The 21,449-nt window shown below is 55.5% G+C and overlaps 2 protein-coding genes across 2 annotated transcripts in view; both read right to left on the reverse strand.

Annotated features, from left to right (window-relative positions):
* TYK2 (tyrosine kinase 2) overlaps positions 1–119 on the reverse strand; it is a 16,471-nt gene extending 16,352 nt beyond the window's left edge. The window contains exon 1 of the mRNA XM_029916580.1: positions 8–119. Within this exon, the coding sequence (XP_029772440.1) occupies positions 8–119 (112 nt within the window). The remainder of the gene's footprint in view (positions 1–7) is intronic.
* An 11,838-nt stretch (positions 120–11,957) lies between these two features.
* Positions 11,958–21,040, reverse strand: CDC37 (cell division cycle 37). The gene is made up of 8 exons (XM_029919111.1): positions 20,627–21,040; positions 15,227–15,508; positions 14,848–14,956; positions 14,605–14,720; positions 14,390–14,512; positions 13,727–13,909; positions 13,559–13,630; positions 11,958–12,541 (listed from the first exon to the last, which is right to left on the reverse strand). The coding sequence occupies exons 1-8, from the start codon at positions 20,966–20,968 to the stop codon at positions 12,386–12,388; spliced, it is 1,383 nt and encodes a 460-aa protein (XP_029774971.1). The 5' UTR covers positions 20,969–21,040; the 3' UTR covers positions 11,958–12,385.
* Positions 21,041–21,449: the final 409 nt, after the last annotated feature.

Consider the following 21,449-nt stretch of genomic DNA (forward strand, 5'->3'; position numbering starts at 1 on the left):
CCTCCCTGGGTGGCCATGGGCTGAGCATCCCCCTCAGGCCGGCTGTCCCTGGTGGTGGCACCCCAACGGCACAGAGCCATGCTCCTGACGGCTGGCTTGGCTGGGAAGAGACAGGCCATCAGCCCCCAGACCTTGGCCTGACGTCCCCCCAACCTTCCACCCATCCAGGCTGAGGGGAAGATTCTGGAACCCCCTCTCTGTATGACCTTAGACACCCAATTCCCCTCCCCGAGCCTGTTTCTACATCTGTTTGGTGGAGGTAGGGAACACACCCCCACCCATCAGCTCTGTCGTGAACAACAGGGAACCCATTTATTGGGGCCGGTTTGCACCAATATAGAAACCTATTTTGCACCCACCTTCCCCAAAGCACCAGGCAGGCAGGTGTGGTCAAACAGGGGGCGAATCTTGGATCTCTCGGGGTCAACTCTGAGTCACCCAGCCATACTGGGCCTCAGTTTCCCCACTGGAAAACGGAGATGCTGAGAACATTGTCATGAAAACACGGCTGTAACATCACAGCACAGCCCTTAATGCAGGCACGAAAAAATAACAAATAGGACAAAAACAAGAATTGAATTATTGTCATTGGTTCCATCCTCTGGACCATCCTTCTCTAGCAGGCCAAGATTCCTGCTGCCGACCTCTACCCCGCTGAGCGACCCCAGGTCCTCCCCTGAGCCTAGGAGGGCTTGCGTTTCCTGGTCTCCCCTCAATTCAGCTGCGGAAAACTTTTCTAGAGCCAGGCCTCAGGCCTCCCAAGTCCTCCAGTTTTAAGATAAACAGTGAGCGGGAGAAGAGAATGTCTTCTCTAGCACAAAGTCCCATTCCTCAGGAATCAGCCCCTCTCTGAGCCTGTTTCCTCATCTGGAAAATGGGCATAGAACAGCCTCTCCCTCGACAGGTTGTTGGGCGGATTCACTGAGATGAGGCAGGGAGAGGCTCAGCACAGGGCCTGGCAGGCGGTAAGTACTTAATAAATGTTCGCTTTTACTCTGTGTTAGAGTTTGAGAAACTATGTGGGCATAGGATTTTGGAGGTCCATTTCCTCCTTCCTCGTCCCCACCGGGTCCAGAGCAAGCTTTGCAGATGGGGTAGGAGTGAGGTCTGCACCCAAGAGCTCTGCACCCCCCCCCCCACTCCCAAACACCCAAACCCCGAAACTTTGCTGGCAGGAACCGCATAGTGCACCCCCCAGGCATTGGCCAGTCACCAGGCAGCGGGTGTTGCTAGCCACTCCCCCCTCCCCCCCTAGCGCAGCCTCTCCCCCCACCCTCCGCCTCCAGCCGCGCCTCCCGCCAGCCGCTTCCCCCAGAAGACCTCCTGGCGGCAACAGGCTCACCCTTTGCCGGACTCTGGCTCGAACCCGGGACCCCGCCCCGCAGGCAAGAGCAGCCGCCGCCAAATCGCCGCCGAGACGCCGCCTCCTATTGGCCACCTGAAATGGGCATACTCATTGGCCGCCGCTGTGACCCGTCGCAGGTAACCATTGGTCTTTTCGTTGCAGTAGCGGCGTTTCTATTGGTCCTCAGCCTCACTTTTTGTCAAGCGCGACTGGCTGGGGCGGCACCTGGATGCGGCTCAGCGTCAGCGACTGGCTGTTGGGGGAAGTGGGCGGGGATGCGGAAGCGGAGGCTCGCCGGGATGGCTGGAGAGTGTGCCCTGCCGGGGACGCCAAATCAGTTGCCCACGTGGGTGATAGGCCAAAGTTAGGCTTTGGGACCTGGTGTAAACCCCCTGTCCTCATCTTGGCGATCAAGACTGCAGCCCAGCCACCGCCATTCAGTCTTCCATCGCCCTGTTATGTGACTCCATTCCATTCTGCCTCTCTTCCCTTGTCCCTGCCTGACCAGCTGGATGAGGACCCCCGCACCCCACACACACCCAGGAGAAAATTTTGGCCTACCAGCTCAAATCCCTTTCCTGATCACTTGCACCTCTGAGGCTGTCAAAGTAGCAGCCTGGAGGTCCCACCTGATCAGAGGGGTATTTTGGGTTTGTTTTTTTGTTTTGTTTTGTTTTGTTTTTTTGAGAGAGAGAGAGTGAGCATGTGCACAAGACGAGGAGCATAGCAGAGGGAAAGAGTGAGAGAAAATATTTTTTTTAATTATTTATTTTGAGAGAGACAGAGCATGAGCAGGGGAGCTGCAGAGGTGGGGGCAGGGAGAAAATCCCAAGCAGGCTCCATACTGCCAGCACGGAGCCAGACTGGGGCTAGAACCCATGAACTGTGAGATCATGACCTGAACCAAAATTAAGAGCCCCACACTTAACCTACTGAGCCACCCAGGCACACCAAGGGGGAGACAGAGAATCTTAAGCAGGCTCTCAGCATGGAGCCTGGTGTGGATCCCACCACCCTGGGATCATTACCTGAGCCAAGATCAAGAGTCTCAACCTACTGAGCCACCCAGGCTCACCTGATCCAAGTTCTAAACCACACACAGCAAGTCGCTGTCCTTCGCTCAGAAGGCTGTGCATTGAGCGTTTTCATGCATTATCTCCTTTGATCCTGGTAGCAGTCCACTGGGGGCTCATATTATCCCCAATTCTCAGAGAAAGAAACTGAGGCACAGAGAGTTGACAAAGACCCTCTCCTTGGCCAAACTAATCAGAGCACTCTATTTTGGCTAGCCTATCTTTGGCCTGCTCGGTCCAGTCTGAGCAAAGAATCTTTTAAGTCACCCCCCCCACCTTTGATATCTGATCAAGTTCCACCCAATTGGTGTCCACAGAAAATTGGAAAATTGGTGTGGAAAACCCACATATTGGATATCAGAAGTGTTGTAAGTGGAGAACGTTTTCCTTTAGCATGCATTAAAGAAAGCTTTTTTTTGTGGGCTTCATCTGTGGGTCCAACTTTAAACAACAACAGTAATAAACCAACTACCCAGGCCAAGCAATAAACCCTCACCCCTCCCCAGAACCTCCCCATTCTCCATCAGCAAACCCATCTTTCTGTCCCTTTGCCTGCTGTACTTTTCTTTGCCGTCTTTTTTTCTTCCAAGTTTTTATTTATTTTTGAGAGAGTACACACACATGCATGGCAAGCAGGGAAGGAGCAGAGAGAGAGGGAGAGAGAAAATCTCAAGCTGTTTCTACTGTCTACCCAAAGTCCTACATGGGGCTTGAACCCACCATCTGTGAGATCTGACCTGAGCTGAGATCAAGAGTCAGATGCTTAACCCGACTAAGCCACCCAGATGCCCCTCTTTGCAGTTTTTTTTTAAAGAGACACTATTTTATTTATTTACTTCTAAATGTTTATTTATTTATTTTGAGAGAGTGTGTGTGTTTGAGAGCTGGGGAGCGGCAGAGAGAGAGAGAATCCCAGGCAGGCTCCACACTGTCAGTGCTCGGAGCCTGGTGTGGGGTTTGAACTCACAAACAGCGAGACCGTGACCTGTGCCGAAGTTTTGGATGCTTCACTACCTGACCCACCCAGGCGCCCCTCTTTGCAGTCTTCATAACAACCAGACGTTTCACTGGACGTTTCTTTGATCACTGACCTTCCCGCCTGTCTTCCGATCTAGAACGTGACCTCCACAGGGAGGTGAGGGGTCCATGTGGTTCCCTACTGTAACCTCAGCACCTGGCATTATACCTGGTGCCTAGCAGGTGCCTAAGAAACTGGCGGGATGAATGGCCTAGGGAGCCACTTGGGGCCTGACCTGCCGCCCTGCTTGCTGTGGAAGGGGTGACCGTGGCCTTCCGGCCTCAGCTTCCTCTCTGCCACGGGGAGTGCAGCCACAGGAAGCCAAAGGTGCCAGATGCTTTAACAGCCAGCTGAGTGAGGTCGGACAGCCTCCGCTGGACCCGGAGGCCGGACCGCAGAGCAAGCCGGGACTTGGTGTCCGGCACCCCCGGAGCGGCAGGAAGTGGCAAGTGACTATTATGACTAATGATCATAATGGTGGCAATAACCCCAACAATAAGGATAAATTACAGCAGGCCTGGGGCTAAGTGCTTAGAGTTTGCGGAGCCCTCTCAACTTCTTTGATTTCTTTTCTTTTCTTTTCTTTTCTTTTCTTTTCTTTTTTGTATAAATTTTATTTTTAGGAGCCTTCGTGGCTGGGTGGGTTAAGTGTCAGACTGTTGATTTTGGCTCAGGTGATGATCTCATGGTTCTTGGGATCAAGCCCTGCTTGGGCTCTAAGCTGATAGTGCAAGCCTGTTTGAGATTCTCTCCACCCCCCGCTTGGGCCCTCCTCCACCTCTCCCTCAAAATAAGCATTAAAAAAAAAAAGGCCACAGAGGCTGCTGGGAAGGTTCATGAACTGCTCCCCAGGGCCTAAGGGCTGCTCTCAGACTCCTCCGTCACGTACGGTGTACAGGACCAGCCGCTGGGGTTTACCCAGGACCTAGGGAGATTCCCAGACTGGGAACTTTCGAGATAAAATCTGGGACAGTCCTGAGCAACCTGGGAACTGGCCATCGGTCTCCAGTGGGTTTTCGGGAGGAAGTTAGCATCAGGGGGTTCTCCTGAGTCTGCAGGAAGGGGCCACCCTGAGCTCCCATCAGGCCAGGGAAAAGCCAAGAGTTAATGAATGAAATCAAAATCTCTTTGTGTTCTTTTGAATTGGAGGAACGGTCAGCCCATTCCTCAAAACAGCCACTGGGTTAGTCAGTTTCCTGGGAGGCCCTCCAAGGAGCTGTCATACCTTGCCAGGCACATGTGTGGGTACAGGAGTCTAGGAAATTCCCACCAGTAGCCTTAAAATGGACATTCTATTCTGATCTTGGAAGGAAACAGAGGAGTTATGCACATGAAGCCTGGAACCAGAAGGTCTGGGTTCACATCCCAGCTCGGTCACTGTGCGATCCTGGGCAGACACTTTAACTTCTCCATGCCTCCGTTTCCTCCTCTGCCAAATGGGGTTCATTGGAATCTCAAACTCAGAGATATGTCAGGAATGTCAAATGGGTTATACGTGAGGACTCAGAACCAGGTGCAGAGTGAATGCTGTTATCTTTTTCATTTAGTGAATGGTATTTCTTGGTTATCTTTCCTTTCCACTACAGATACATCTATTGTGCAGAATTTTTTTATTTTATTAAAAAATTGTTTTGAATGTTTATTTTTATTTTTGAGAGACAGAGAGCATGAGTAGGGGAGGGGCAGAGAGTGAGAGACACACACACAGAATCTGAAGCAGGCTCCAGGCTCTGAGCAGTCAGCATGGAGCCTGACGTGGGGCTGGAGCCCGTGAACTGTGACATCATGACCCAAGCTGAAGTCAGATGCTTAACCACCTGAGCCACCCAGGTGCCCTTGCAGAAAATTTTTTAAACGTTTATTTATTTTTGAAAGAGAGAGACAGAGAGAGTGCAAGCGGGGTAGGGGCAGAGAGATAGAGAGAGAAAGAGAGACTCCTAAGCAAGTTCTACGCTGTCGGCACAGAGGCCGACTCAGGGCTCGAACTGAAGAGCTGTGAGACCACGCCCTGAGCCGAAATCAAGAGTCAGCTGCTTAACCGACGGAGCCAATCAGGTGCCCCCAAAACTGTTTACTAGGAAATATTTCGGGCACTTGAACAGGGGTAGAAATCACAAACATCATCCAGGCAAAAGGCGGAAACAAGCCAGGTGTCCATCAACAAATGAAGGGATACACAAATGTAGTCCCCGATACAATGGGGTATTATTGTGATAACAAGGAACGAAGCGTTGACACACACTTCATCCCACAACGTCAATGTGAAAACAGTTTGGGAAGTGCAGGAAGCCAGACACAAAAGGCCCATGATTTCAATTTAGATGAGATCCCTGGAGGAGTCAGATTCACAGAGAAAGAAAGGAGATGGTAGGAGCCAAGGGGCAGGTGGAGGGGAAAGGGGCGGGGTTCCACTTTGGGAAGAAAAAGGAACTCTGGACACAGGTGGGGGTGGTGGCATAGCTGCGTGAATGGACTTAATGCCCTTGAATCGAGTGCTTAAAAGTAGTTAAAAGGGGGGGGGGGCGCCTGGGTGGCTCAGTCGGCTAAGCCTCCGACTTTGGCTCAGGGCAGATCTCATGTTCTTGGGTTCGAACCCCGCGTCAGGCTCTGTGCTAACAGCTCAGAGCCTGGAGCCTGCTTCCGGTTCTGTGTCTCTTTCTCTCTCTGCCCCTCCCCCTCTCATGCTCTGTCTTTCTCTGTATCAAAAATAAAACATTAAAATTAAAAAAGAAAGTAGTTAAAATGGGAAATGTTATGCTACGTTTATTTTACCATAATTAATAAAGAAAAATGCCCACGCAGAAAAAAGCAGGAGCATACATATGTGGAGAATCTGCTTTTCACGTTCCCCTTTTAGCCTGGGCAGGGACAGCAGCCACGAAGAAGGCTGCTTTCCATTTAAAGTTTTATTTTATTTTATTCTGAAGTTTATTTATTTATTTTGAGAGAGACTGACAGACAGTGTGTGAGCAGGGGAGGGGCAGAGAGAGAGAGGGCAGAGAGAGAATCTCAAGTAGGGTCCGCACTGTCAGCACGGAGCCTGGGGCGGGACTCGAACTCATGAACCGTGAGATCATGACCTGAGTCGATACCAAGAATTGGATGCTTAACCGACTGGACCACCCAGGACGTATTTCTCCAGCATCGGTGGCGGACTCAGCCCTGCTCTAGATCTCTGGGAACCCCGCAGAGAGAGAACAAATAGAATTCCCTGCCCTGTGGGGGAGGGGGAGAGGCTAGCAGATGAAACGATGAATCAGTGAAATATACAGTGTGGCCCATGGTAACATGATACTGGGCAAAGCAAAGCAGGGAGATGAAATGCCATTTGAGACTGGGTGGGAATGGGGGTCTGGGATCACCTTTCTGACCTGAGGGCACAGGGGAAGAGTGCACCGGGCAGGGGGAACAGCCCAGGCGAAGGTCTAGGGAGAAAGCCTGTTCTTGAACTTTATGAAAATCCTATCCAGGGGCACCTGAGTGGCTCAGTCGGTTAAGCGTCCCGCTTCGGCTCAGGTAATGATCTCATAGTTCGTGGGTTCGAGCCCCGCGTCGGGCTCTGTGCTGACAGCTGGCTCAGAGCCTGGAGCCTGCTTCAGATTCTGTGTCTCCCTCTTTCTCTGACCCTCCCCTGCTCATGCTGTCTCTCTCTGTCTCTCAAAAAAAAATAAATAAGACATTAAAAATTAAAAAAAAAGAAAAGAAAATCCTAGCCATCTGCTGGGCTCTGTAACTTGCTTGCTCCATCTATATGTATTTTTTAATATATAAAATTTAATTTTTATAAATTTGACATTGTACTAACAGTACATACAGTTTTGTGTCTTATGTAGTCAAGGCTTACATTAGTGTTTACTCATGCTATTAGAGTCCCCATAGCATGAGTGTAAAACAGTGTAAGTCATCTAAGAAAATATGCGTGAATTTCTTTTTTTTTAATTTTTAGGATTTAAAAAAATGTTTATTTATTAAGAAAGAGAGAGAGAGAGAGAGAAAGAGAGAAAGAGAAAACACGTGAGGAAGGGGCAGAAAGAGAGGGAGACACAGAATCTGAAGACAGGCCCCAGGCTCTGAGCTGTCAGCACAGAGCCCGACGCGGGGTTTGAACCCATGAACTGTAAGATCATGACCTGAGCCGAAGCCGGACGCTTAACCGACTGAGCCCCCCAGGCGCCCCTAAAGGATTACTTATTTTAAGTAAGTAATTCATTCGCGTGGTTCCAAATTGAAAAGGCACCAAGGGATTTTGAGGACAAGTTTCCACTCCGCTCCAGGGCCCCTGACATTGAATTACTGAATTCAAAACATGTTTTTGGTTTAGTGGTTCCTCAACAAGTTAAATGTAGAACTGCCATATAGTCCAGCAATTTCGCAGCCGGGTGTATGTGCAGTAGAAAGCGGGACTCGGAGAGAGAGCTGCACACTCATATTCACAGCAGCAGTATTCACAGTAAGCAAGAGATGGAAGCAATTCAAGTATCCACTGATGGATGAATGGTAAACAAATATGGTGCATCCTACAATGGAGTATTATTCAACTTCAAAAAAGAATGAGGGGCACCTGCATGGCTCAGTCGGTTCAGCATCCGACTTCGGCTCAGGTCATAATCTCGCAGTTCATGGGTTCAAGCCCCGCGTCGGGCTCTGTGCTGACAGCTCAGAGCCTGGAGCCTGCTTCAGATTCTGTGTCTCCCTCTCTCTCTCTGCTCCTCGCCAGCTTGCACTCTGTCTCTCTCTCTCTCAAAAATAAACACACACCAAAAAATAATAAAAATAAATAAATAAAATAAAAAATAAAAGTTGTATGGCATGCACCACAATTTAAAAACCTACTGATAAGCGGGTCTTATGGCATGTTGGGAGGCGGTGAGTGGTAGGTTGGGACGAGGTTGGGCAGGTAAGGGACATGGGGGCGGGAGTCACGTGTTCTAGGCTCTGTCCCCAGCACCCAGGATTTAGAGGAGCTGTGTGTAGAGAGCTTTCTCCTGTGGCCACAAGAGACCAAAGTGTTTCACCCAGCTTCCACGTCCCTGGCTTCTGGTGGGTTCTGCCGATGCAGGAGGCTGGCCGGAGACCAGAAGTAGGAGACCAAGGAGGGACATCTGTTCCCCTACTCCCTGCCTCTCTGGCCACAGCTTGGGCAGTGGCTGTGTGTCTGTGACCACATCTTCTGCAAAGAGCACTTTCTTCATGGCCCCAGGTCTCAGTGAGTTCTGCTAATTGTTTCCTGCAGCCACCCTGGAGCCCAGGATGTGGTGCCTCCCTGTGGCGGGCCAAGCAAGAGACCTCCACTTTGGTCTCTGTAGTGTATGAACTAATCCTTGGACTCTGTGAACATATTGTGCTTCGTTAGAGAGAAGCGTAACACGGGGGCGTTAGGTCTGCAGGTGGAAATTGAGGATGCTAATCAGTTGACCTAAAAAGGTAAGGAGATCATCCTGTTGGGCTCAAGGTCATCACAAGGATCCTTAAAAGTGGAAGGGGGAGGCAGAAAAAGAAGTTGGAGGGGCACCTGGGTGACTCAGTTAAGCATCTGACTCTTGGTCATGATCTCACAGTTCGTGAGTTTGAGCCCCGCGTTGGGCTCCACGCGGACAGTGTGGAACCTGCTTGGGATTCTCTCTCTGCCACCCCGTCCCCCAAAATAAATAAGTTAAAAAAAAGAAAAAGAAGTCAGAGTGATGTGATGTGAGGGTCTGACTTATTTTCGCCATCTTTGAAGATGGCGGAAGGGCCACAGTAAGGACCGTGGGCAGCCTCTAGAAGCTGGACAAGCCAAGGAAATGGATGCTACCGCGAGCCTCCGGAAGGATTGCTGCTCTGCCAAGCTCTTAAATTTAACCCAGTGAGACTCATACCACACTTCTGGGCTGCAGAACTCTAATAAATTTGTGTTGAAAGCACTAAGCTTGTGGTTTTGTTATAGCAGCTGCAGAAAATACATGTGAGGTGGCTCAGCCGACTGAGTATCCGACTTCAGCTCAGGTCATGCTCTCACAGTTCATGAGTTCAAGTCCCATGTCAGCCTCTGTGATGACAGTTCAGAGCCTGGAGCTCTGTCTCTCCCTGTCTCCAAAATAAACATTAAAAAGAAATTAAAAAAAAATACATTCGATATACATTTGTTGTTCCTCCAATCCCCCTGCCCTGCTCACCTCCCTGACATCGACCCTTTGACTGTGGTTGTTCAGTTAAACCCTTTTGAGCTGAATTCTGTTTCCCACGGAGACCCAGCGATCCTGCTTCAGGGAATTTTTCCTACAGGTAGCAGGTCCATAGTCACGGGAAGTGGTGCACAAGGGTATTTCTCGCTTGTAAAAATAGAGGCTGGGAAAACCCCAGATGGTATTCAAAAAGGGCAAGTGAAATCAACCCTGTGAGAAGCATCCTTCGGAGGTTTCTACACGGGATAGAAGGAATGAGGAAGTGCCGCTGGCGAGGAGAAGTCTGCGGGTCTTATTCACCAAAACAAGTTGCATTCAGACTGTTGAATATGCTATATTTCGAGTAAAAAAGCGGAGAGGGGATAAGAATACGTTTCCGAAAAGAAAATCTGTAAGTAGTCACAAGAAACCATGGACGGGGCTGGGGGGTTCCTATAGGTTCCAGTGACTGGGGGAAGGGAACCGCCTGGGTGGATGTTTCTTGGTATCACTTGATGTTCTATTTTTATTTGTTTTTAATGTGTATTTTTGAGAGAGACAGAGCATGAGTGGGGAGGGGCAGAGAGAGGGAGACACGGAATGGGAAGCAGGCTCCAGGCTCTGAGCTGTCAACGCAGAGCCCGATGCAGGGTTCGAACCCACGAACTGTGACATCATGACCTGAATGGAAGTCAGACACTCAACCTTCTGAACCACCCAGGCGCCCCTCGCTTGATGTTTTAAATCCTGTGTCCCAGGGGAGCCAACACTGGGGTGAGGCAGGTGAGGCATGAAGCAAAAGAGAGCGCCAAAGAGCTCGGTAACCAAGATAAATACTTTAATGCAATATTCTTAAAAAGCACAATGAATGTGGAGAATAAAACACCCATGAACAAAATGTTGAAACCTTAAGCAAAGAATCAGTAACTGTGCTCAGTTGTATTGGAGCCTGAGGCAAAAGGGAAAACCAGTAATATGGATTCTACCTTGGAAAATGTTCACAGTAAGTCATGAAGTTGCCAATCCTGATGGACCCTGGATAGGAGAGGTTTACCAAGGACCTTAGGATGCCTCCCTCTAGATTCCCCGCCTGCCTGCAGTTCCCACGACCTGAAGTTTTAGGTGATGCTCCTGGGGTTTGCAGCTCACCGTTGCCCCCTGGTGGCAATCAGCGTGCACACAACAGCATCTAGAGGCTCTGTTTTGGTAGAGGTTTACTGACTGCCCACTATGTGCCAGGACCCCTCCAGGGCCCCGTGAGCACCTGGGGACCATGTGAGACTGTTTGTGCCCTGGTGGTGCTCACAGCACAAGGCAGAGGATGACACAAGGTTGGCAAAGCTTGGCACGTGGCAGGTGAGGCAAGCCGCGTGGCTGGGTGTGAGGGGCAACTAGGTGGGTCACGGAAGGCTGGGGCAAAGGGAGGGGGAGTGGCACTGAGCTCTGGTCTGAGTGACAAGCAGCTGCCAGAGGTGGGGTCTCCTGGGAAGGGGCAGACAGAGGAGCTCACTTGTTGGTTTTATCGTAAACGGATGTTTTGTTCATCAGACTACTCTTTAGGCCCTTTTCTGTGGCCCAAATGTTTCATTACTTTGCAAAGGCGCCCCCACAAGGGCCACAGGGAACAGTGTTTGGGGTAAAGGGACGGGCACACACCCCAAGGCCTGCATTTTGAGCCTCTAAGTGCCAGGCACTGTGCTGGCCCTGTGGCATGACATCATTTTAGCACTGCCCCAGGAGAAAGGCACTAACGTTACTCGCTGTGCAGAGGGGTACACTGAGGCTAAGAGAGTTGCCCAAGGTCACGCTGATGGAGAAATTTAACGTGCTCAAGACCCTGCAAGGACCTTGGGAGGACGGACGGGAGGACACAAGGAGACCTGGGTGGAGGGCGGACTGGGCAGACGGCATAGGCCTATCACCTGCAGAGCGGGCTTTTGGCTTCTGCGTGCTGGGAAGGATGTACCTCGCTCACGGCCACCCTCTGGCCACTGCCTGTTGGGGTCTGGTGTGGAAGGGGGAGACGGGCAGGAGGCTGGGGCAGGCGGCAGGCCAGAGGTGACGGGGATTTGGACCAGGGACCTTGGCGGAGGAAGATGTTCCAGAATGGGTGGCGGCAGGGGGCCTGGAGGACAAGCCAGAGAGTGAGGTGCGGGGCTGAGAACTCTAATGTAAAGGCATCCTGGGGAAGAATGTTCTAGGCAGTGCAATAGCTTGTGTAAGAGCCTGGAACCGGAACAGACGGAGTAGCCCAGACAGCTGGAGGACAAGGCCTGGGCGCCACAGGCCAGGCCCCCCACACTCCCCAGGAGAGTTGGGGGGGGGTTCCCTCCCACCCCAAGAGAAGAGCTGTGCCAACAGCCCTCAAGACGCCCCCCTGAGCATCTGAAATCCTTTATTGGTAGATCATTGCTGTTTACCATATAGAAGACTCGAGAGCAGACGAACAGTGAAAACAGAGCCCATAGTGACTGGAGCAGGCCTCTGGGCTGGGGACCCTCCCCGCACCCCACGGACCAGCCTAGCGACCTCCGCCCCTCCCTGGACCCTCAGGCCTTTGGCATATGCTGATGGGGGGGGGGTGGCCTGCAGGCAGTGGAGCCCCTTGACTCAAAGCAGAGACTTGGCTGAGCGCTGAGGTGGGGGCGGAGGGGGTGGGGGTGGGGACAGGCTCTCTCCCTGACCCAGGCCGGGCAGGAGCAGCGCAAGTGGAGGAAGCCAGGAGCTGGGGAGATGGCATCTATTTTTGTTTTCTGAAAAGGGGCACACGGGAGCCTGCAGGCAGGCGGGCGGCAGCTGGGGCGAGTCACGCGCTGACATCTTTCTTGTCGCCTGGCTGGGGGCCGGCTTCCAGGAAGAGGTCCCCAGGGCCCGCCTCCTCCCCCTCCTTGGCCTCGCTGGACTTGGAGTTGGGGACCCAGAGGCCGGAGTCGATGCAGCGCTGCATGTGGTACTTCGCATCCTGTGGGGAGAAGGGGGGTGAGTGGGGCTGGGCTGCCGCCTCTGGGTGGCCCTGCCCGTGCCCTGCACATCCCCAGGCCCTCTCACTGCTTGCTCTAGCCCAGAGCTGTCCCAAGGGGCTCTGCGACCGCGGAAGCGGCCTGTAACCTGCATCATCCAGCGTGGGACCCACCAGCCACGTGTGACTGCCAAAACGCCAGTGGCTGGCGCAGCGGAGGACAGAGCTTTGTAGTTGACTTGAATTCAAGTTAAACAACGTGCATCCCAGATAAAAGCCATGTTCCGATAAAATGTATTTACTTATAAAGACAGGCAGTGAGCCTGTGAACCACAGTTGGAAGCCTCTAGAAATCCTGGGCCAGGTTCTGCAACTAGACCCACCGCACAGAGGGCGGGACTAGTGACTGCCCGCCAAGTGGCAGGAATGGGGTCAAACTGAGGTCTGGGAAGACACGAAGTCCTGTCTCCCAGCACTACTGCTGTTCCCGATAATAATACCAGCTAGAGGTGCCTGACTGGCTCAGTGCACGCAACTCTTGGTATCTGGGTCACGAGTTCAAGCCCCACACCGGGCGCAGACCTGACTTTAAAAACTAAGTTAAAAAAAATAACATAAAACAGTTGACGTTTACCAAGCGCTCAACCACTTTCCACGTTAGTACAGACGGAACCTGTGGTTTGATGGGGTAACCAAGGCTGGGGAGGAGCCCCCTTTCTTGGGCAAAGGTGCAGTTGGCCTGGTGTGCCCACTATGCTCATAAATGCCCCATGGTGATGGTGACAATCAATGGCAGGGGATATGTTGAAAGTCACATGGGAGTTGCTCCGCATATGTAAACGGGTGTGAAGGCCTGGCTGCCTCCTGGGCTGGCCACAGGGGACATGACCTCCCTTGTCCTCTGTGAAGCCCAGAAGGGACACTGTGACCGGCACCGCGGGGAGTGGGGCTGGGGCGGACACGCAGCTTTCCCCGGAGGGTCAGCTCAGCCGGCAGGTGGCCCTGGGGGCAGCTACTCACCGCGGGGTCCATCTTGCTGATGGCGTCTTGGAGCATCTGCACGTCTTTCACGTCGAAGCATCTCTGGAGTTCCTGCGGGTGCAGATGGGCCGGGGTCAGGGCCCGCGCCCCCGGGGAGTCCCGCCTGCTGCCCCCCCCCCCCCCGGGGCGGGGGGGCCGGAGCCGCACCTCAGGGAGAGACTCGTAGACCTCGACGGGGTCCAGACCGCCGGGGCCCAGCCGCTTCCTGCGCTCCTCCTCCTCGTACTCCTTCATGGCCTTCTCGATGCGCAGCTTGGCGCGGCCCCGCACGCGCTCCTTGAAGGCCTCCAGCTCGTCGTTGAAGCCCTCCATGTACTGGCGGTCGGCCGTCTGTAAGGTCGGGGCCAAGACGCATCCGCTGGGTGCAACCCAGGACCCCGCCCCCCGCAGCAGGCCCCAGGGACCCGGTCAGCCTTGAGGGGTCATCCTCCAGGCCAGTCCTGCCAGGCACATGCTGAGGACCAGCTGGTTGCACGCGCCCCCTGCAGGGTGGGCCGTGATGTGCCGCCCACCCCTCCATGTCCCGGAGGGCGTCTGTAAGTGACGCCAACCCAATCTCTGCACCACCCCCCACCGGCTGCGTGGGTAGCCCCGTTCGTCTAGGTGCTTGGGTGAGGGACCCCCGAGGGGTCCTGGACTCTCCCTCCCCCACGCCGGGTTGTCCTGCACACTCTGCCAGCTCCGCTTTCAAACTGTCCTGATCCCGAGGGTGTGAGCCTGAGGTGGACACGGGGACACTTCTCCCTCAGACGGCGGCTGGCGCCCCAAGGAGGCCCACACCCGCCCGACCCGGCTCCTCAGAGACGCTACCTTGATCTTCGTGAAGAACTGCCGGAAGCAGGCGCGGGGGTCCACCTTGAGGCTCTTAGCCAGCTCCAGGATGAACTGCATGACGATGGTCTGGTGGGCCACCTGCTCCATGAGTGCGCATTTCTGCCCAGGGAAAACAGGCGGGGCGTCACCCAACGGTGGCCTCGGGCAGGCCTTCCCCCCACTCCCGTCGCCCCGCAGGGCGGCCTGCTCACCTCCTCCACCTCCAGGTCAATGCACCAGATGACCAGGTAGTTGGCGGTCTCCTCGCACACCAGGTGGACGTTGTCCGACAGGTATTTCTGGCTGTCGTCCCAGCGGCGGAGCATGCCTACGAGACGGTGACGGCGAGGTGCCCGAGGGTCCTGGGGACAGGGGGCCCAGCGCCCGCCGTCTGCACCAGCCACAGGGGGGTGGGGGGTGTGCTGGTGGCCCCCTTTGCCCGGAGCCCCACTCACCAAAGTGCTTGATCTGTTTCTCATACTTCTCCACGAACGTTTTATGTTTCTGCTCCCTCACTTCCTCCGACTCCTCCTCCGCCTGCTCTGGCTTGGTATTGACCATGCTCTGTGATGGGGCGACAGGGGGAGTGGGCTGGGGCGAGGCCGGGCGGTGCCTCCAGCGCGGCCGGCGGGGCCGAGGCCGCAGCGCCCATCCCGTCCACGGCGGAGGCGGCGACGGCGCCATGAGCATCAAGGTGGCGGGTGCGTGGGTGTGGCCGCTGTGGCCTCGGACTAGGGCCTTCGGGCAGATCAGAGGGGGGGTGGGTACCAGGGGGGTGCCTTGGCCGCAGCACCGCCCCGCCCCCGCCCCGCCCCCACCGCCCCGCCCCCGCACCTTGCTGAAGCCGTCCTTGCTGAGCGTGTCCACGTTCCAGGGCATGCTCTTCTCCTTCTTGCGCATCTCCTCCAGCTTCTGCTCCCAGCTCCGCTCCTCCCTGCGCAGCTGCTGCGCCTCGGCCTGCAGCCGCTCCAGCTCCGCCTTGCTGCCCTCGCCCTCCGCCGCCTCCAGCTCCTTCAGCCTCCGCTGACACTCGGCCACCTTGCGCCGGCACTCGCGGCAGCCCCTGTCCAGCTCCTCCTTCTCCTTCTGGAACTGCTCCATGCGCTCCACCCGGGCCTGTGGGCAGACGCAGCCCTTTACTCTGGCGAAGGGCCTGTCCCCTGACCCCTGCCCTGCCCCGCCAATGGCATCTGGGATGGCCCCAGGCGGTGTCCACACCACCCCTTGTGCCTCGGACACCCGGCTTCCGCCCCACCAGTATACCTGCGCGGGTCCGCCTGCCGCTGAGAACCCTCCCTCCGTGGCACCCACATCTCTCAGAGTAAGAGCCCAAGTGCTAACCCTGACCCACAAGGCCAGGGTCTTGCACGATCTGCCCCGCCCCCTCCCTCCAGTCACACCAGCTGCCTCCCCTCTTCCGGAACCCACTTCAAACCTCAGAGTATTTGTACTGGCTGCTGGCTCAGCCTGGTAAGCTCTCTCCCCAGGTCCCCCCCCCCCAACCCCCCACTGCTGCTTACTCCCTCCCATGCTTACCAGTCTCTCTCTCTTTTTTAATATTTATTTATTTTTGAGAGCAAGAAACAGATTGAAAGCAGGGGAGGAGCAGGGAGAGAGGGAGACACAGAATCCGAAGCAGGCTGCAGTCTCTGAGCTGTCAGCACAGAGCTCGATGCGGGACTCGAACCCACAGACTGTGAGATCATGACCTGGGCTGAAGTCGGATGCTTAACTGACTGAGCCACCCAGGCACCCGGGCTTACTGTGTTTTAGACACCATACCCTCCGAGGATGCTAGCCAAGGAGGTGGGGATCTGCTCACTCTCGTGTCTGCACACACAAGTGCACAGAAAGGCTCAGGAAATGCTTGTTGGATGAATAAGGTAATGAAGACTGAATGGGGGTCTCAGGCTTCCCTTCCTCCTTGGTGCCGCCCTCAGTGACCCTCTGGTGCCCTCTCCTGCCCAGCAACGTCCTCCAGCAATTTCTGCCCCTGACCGAGGCCTACTCAGCAGTCCTGTCTTTCCCTCCCTCTATGCTACCTAGTCCCGACGGCTCTCACTGCCTGATGTCCTTGCAACCCGCTCCACCCCAAGGATGGCCCTGGACGGCTGCCTAAGCCCCTTCAGCTGTCTCTGAGCCAGTACACCCCACCCTCACTGAGCCTTAGCTCAGCACCCTCCAGCCTCCCAACTACTGCTCCCCAGCCCTGCCCTTCCGCTGCACCCCAAGCTCAGATGGTGGCCCTCCTCACTCCCACTTTCGCTCAGTTCCCCATCGGACCCCAGAGTGCACTGCATGGCCCTGTCTTCTCTCCATCATCTCCGTGCCTGCTCAATCCGGGGCCACTGCCTTCCATCGCTGTCCCCTCCAGTCTAGACTCGGAAGCTGCCAGAGGACTCCTGAAAACACACGCACATGTCTTCAGCCCTGCCTGACACCCCAGCCTGCACTGTCTGGGGTCAGATGGGAACCCTGACCCTTGCCCCAAGCTGCCCACAGGGGGCCTGGGTCCCACTCTCCTCTCCCAAGTCTGGTCCCAGGCAGATGCTGGCCCTTATGCTTCCCCAGTGCAACAGCCCTCTCTTTACTCTTGGCCTCTGCACATGTGTTTCCTTCCATCTGGAACTCTGTTCCCCTCACTCCACCTGCACAGAGCCTTCCCCAAGGGCCCCCACTCCGCAACAACGAGCCACAAAGGCCCCTTCACGATCATCAGAACACGGGATCAGAGGCTGGAGGACAGCCGCAGGGCCCCAGAGGTGGGGTCATAACCCATGGGCTCCGAGTAAAGGCTGGGCGTTCTTGGGTCAATCCCCGAGCCTGTAGGGACCTCAGTTTCCTCATTTGTCAAATGCAGACAACAGGGTTGCACCGGGAGAAGCCAAGATTATAAGTCAGGACAGACACTCCAGAGCCATGCTGGCTATTGTCCTTACTACCCGAGGGGACACTCTCTCTCCCTCTCTCTTTGGGGCCGTTCTAGGGCTCAAACTAGAAAAAATGCACTTCAAGTATTCAGATGGATTTCCAGGTGAGAGCAGGTGCTCGGTAACTGGGAGTGGCTCCACAGCATACCGGCAACATGACCTTGGCTGAGTCACGTCGGCTCTCATAGCCTTGGTATTCCTCATTGTGAAATGGGCCCGCAAGAGTTATTCCAAGGAAATAGCTTGCAACCCAGCACTCAGAAGTGAACACGTCCCACGGTTATCACCACTGTCACGGCCACTGCCACCAGCACGGCCTGCCACCTCGCTTCTGGGCCTTATTCGAGGCTGTAGCTCTAGGTCCTTGCAGGGAGCCAGGCGCCTGGTGGGTGAGGATTGGGAAACGGGCCCTCCTCTAATGCCCCACAGGATGGATACGATCAATCAATCCCAAGCCTCAGTTTCCCCATGTGGTTAAAGGGTGAGGAGGGCCTTGCTTCGTGGAGGGGAAAGAGAAGCAGCCGTGGGCTCCATCGCCCCCCACGACGGGCCTGTGGTGCCCCAGACGCTTCCTGCTGCCCCACGAGGGGCTTCCTGGAGTTGGCATCATAGCTGGGCCTCAGGTGGTGGCAGGAACACGCCACCCTGCTGGCTTCTGCTGGGCAGCCACCGAGCTCTTCTGTGTCCTCTGAGCAGCTGCCAGGGAGGCTGCAGCTAAATAAAGGCACCCCAGAGCTGGCAGGGGCAGTGGGCTGGGCAGGGCAGAAGCTGCCGCAGGGAGAAGGGGCTGGCAGGTGTCACCCCCCTCCTGCCTCACGGGCAGGAAGACCGAGACTCTCCGAATCTCAGTGCCACACAGTTCGGTGGAAGGAGCCACAAGGAACCAGGAACCGTCCCCTCGTGGGGCCTCTGGACTTTTTCTTTACCACGAGCACGTTACCTAAACAGAAAAAGATCATGGCTGCGGTTTACAGAGAGCTTCTTACACATCAGACGCCGTCTCACGGCCGTCACACACGTTAAATGAGTAAGGGAACCCCAGGGACGGCTGGGTGGCACAGTTAAGCATCAGACTCCTGATTTCAGCTCAGGTCATGCTCTCATGGTTCATGGGATGGGGCCCCATGTCAGCCTGCTTGGGATTCGATATCCCCCTTTGTCTCTGGGGCCCGCCCCCCCCCAGCCCTGTGCATGCTTGCAAGCTCTCTCTCTCTCAAAAAAAAAAAAAAATATGTGTGTATATATATATAAACATTAAAAAAATAAAGTAACTTCTCATAACGACCCTATTGGGTGGATAGGCTTAATATTCCCAGCTGGAGAAATTGAGGCACAAAGAGAGAAAACAACTCACTAGCGGTCAGTGACTCAGGGCCCAGGATCGGAGCTTAGGTGCGCGGCTGGCGCCCAGAAGCACACCTCCCCCCTCCCGTAGGCTAACTCCCTCCCAGCCCAGAGCCAAGTACAGGTTGGGCCTAATCTCATTTCATTCTTAGGATGGTCTCTAGGGACAGGGAGAGGAAAGCAGTAAGCGGGGCTGAGATTAGACCCCAAGCTCGCCTGCCACAGAATGGGGCACCCCACCCCCCTCCCCCCATAGCTACAAGGCCCTGGGCAGGACAGGAAAAGGTCCGGGGCCCAGAGGGAGGAAGGCATAGTGGGGAGGATTCTGCAGGGGAGGGGGCACCACCTGCTTCCCACCCAGCAGGACCAAAATGTCCTTCGCTGGGCTGTTTAGATTAACCTCTTTATGTGACAGAAATAGGTGTTCCCAAGAATAGTCTTTCGGGCTCCACGGAGGTCTTGAGCACTTCATAATAAAATGTTACACACGGCAAGAAAGGGAAAGCGCTAGAACTTTCCTCCTAACACTCGGTGGCTTGCCTGGCAGGTAAGGCCCAAGAGACTGCTGCTTTGAGGTAAGGGCTAGAGTCAGGGACTGGAGGCCAGAGGTAGAAACGAAAGACACCGCAGGATGGGGAAGGGTCCTGGACAAATGAGTGGGAGTTGCTATAGGGGAGGGGAGGGTGGGGAATTCCTAACTGGAAGGTTCTGAGAAGTAAACGCCCTCCCTGTGAGAGTGTAACATGCACAAGTATGTGGGTGTAGGAGCTCCGATTTGGGGGAGCAAGAGGTTAGAATATGAGGTCTTATGAGAGCCGTTCTGTTGCTCTGTGAAGCACTGCTGGGCGGGGGGGGGGGGGGGGGGGGGGGGGGGGGGGGGGGGGGGGGGGGGAAGGAAGAGGAGGAGACCCAGCCTGGCCTCTAGGATCCGGATTGGGGGGCAGAGAGATCAAAGAAAGGGCAGTAAATCGGGAAGCAGATTGGGAGGGTCCCTGGCGAGAGCAGGGGCAATCTGGGTGTCAGAGCAGCAGACCAAACTGGGGTCAGGAGGGAGGCCGGGTGGGTTTGGGTGCTGGGCTGGGGTTGGTACAAAGCATTCCCAGGCTGCCTACAGGAAGCGGCTGGGGGGTGGGCGGTGCCTCGGCGCACGACACCAAAGAGGGGCAGGGGCTCGGGCTGTACCGGAAGCCCTGCGGGGTAGGGCTTCCTGGAATAATGGGAAACGGGGTCCACAGTAGGTGAGGAGAGAGTGGCTGGAATTGGAGGCCCCATCACAGTGGCGCTTGTGTTTCAGTCTGGAGGGAAAACGGGCTCCAAAACTCCAGCCGAGGTGGGACTGAAGGTCCTGGTGGAGCACCAGTCTACACTCTAGGGGAGAGGATTCCAACCCCGGGAACAGAAATCTCAGGGAAGGACCGAGATCCTCGTTCTCTTTGGAGAAGGAGCGGGATCACGGGCGCTGAATGGGAATTCTTGTCAAGAACTAAGGAGGAAGATCGCAGAATAATTTCAGAGTATTGAGGACTTTAGTGATGGGAGAGGGGCCGATGGTCTACCCCGAGATCAGAAGTGCGTGCCCAGCAAGTATCAGGGTCCAGACTCTGAGGCAGAGGTTTGCGTGTAAGTGGGAGGTCCCAGACGGGATTGGGGGACATCTCCACAACGTGTCTTATTAGTTTGGACTCAGAGGAAGGTGCCCTAGGAGTCAACTGGGAGTTCCATCCAGATATCGGGAGGGGGAGGCCCGGGATCTCCAGTGGGGACTCAGCGTCCCGGCAGTTCTGGGGTCTGGAGTTGAATCGAGGAACCCGCAAGCGAATACTGAAAGCCCAGACCATGCGTTGGGACTCCCAGGTGTCACTGGCAGGGTCCCTAGCAGTACTAGGGTCAGAACTCTAGAGCGGAGACCCGGGTTGGTGGGGGGAGGGGAGAAGGAAGGGGATGGGCGCGCGCGCTCTACCTGGTGCCGCCAGCGGAAGAGACTGGCCGTGTCGATGTTCGGGTGCGTCTCGTCCTCATCGTCAGACACCTCGATGTGGTCCCACACGCTATAGTCCACCATCTTGCCCCGGCGGCTCAGCCCGCTCCGGCTCCGGCTCTGACTCTGGCGGCGGCAGCGCTGGAGACTCGGCCCGCGGAGCCCCGCCCCTTCCGCTTCCGCCCGGGCGCGCACAACCTCGCCCGCGCCTGACGTTATATCCCTAGTAACCGCGGTGGCGGCACTGGCGACCTGGCTTCCCTTAAAGGGTCCTGCGCACGTGTTCCGGCCCCCCCGGGAGTCCCCGCAAAGACCCCGCCTCATTGGGCTTGGGGCCTCCGCTGGGCACCTCCTGGGGGTATACGGACTGGCGTTCCGACCTCGAGCCCCACCCTTCTCCTTGCTGCCCCCCGCTGGGCGTTTGCTGCTGCCGTGAGGGGCGGGGCAGAGGGCGAGCCTGAGGGAGAGGATTGTCCCCTTGGCCACGCTACAGTGACGTCAGCCCGAGCCCTCTGCAGGGGCGGGCTTCGGCGGAAAGACCTCTCCCCCCTCCCCGCTGCCACTTGAGGCGAGGACCTCACACAACGCTGGGGAGAGGTGTCTGATCAGAGCACTTTCCCACACCGAGGGGTACAGGGCCTTGCCCTGGAAATGTCTAAGCGAGGGATGACTACCGTCCTGCCCTTGGGAGGATCAGATCTGGGGGGCGATGTAGCCCTGCCTCAGGGGTTTGTGTTTCCCTGGCTCGGACCACCGCCTCTCGTTCGCCTCCCAGTCCCCTGCCATTCCTGAGGGGGGATTCGCA

Source organism: Suricata suricatta, chromosome 12 (genome assembly GCF_006229205.1).
Source record: "Suricata suricatta isolate VVHF042 chromosome 12, meerkat_22Aug2017_6uvM2_HiC, whole genome shotgun sequence".
In the NCBI taxonomy this organism is placed as follows: domain Eukaryota; kingdom Metazoa; phylum Chordata; class Mammalia; order Carnivora; family Herpestidae; genus Suricata; species Suricata suricatta.

Bases quoted from the DNA above. Each gene is read 5' to 3' on its own strand.
- CDC37 (XM_029919111.1), bottom strand. From the start codon at position 20,968: ATGAGGCGGGGTCTTTGCGGGGACTCCCGGGGGGGCCGGAACACGTGC. The intron at 14,721-14,847 runs GTGAGTGGGGCT...ACCGTCTCGTAG, and splicing joins GAAACAGATCAAGCACTTTG to GCATGCTCCGCCGCTGGGAC. The intron at 12,542-13,558 runs GTGAGTAGCTGC...TTCTCCCCACAG, and splicing joins TCAGCAAGATGGACCCCGCG to GATGCGAAGTACCACATGCA.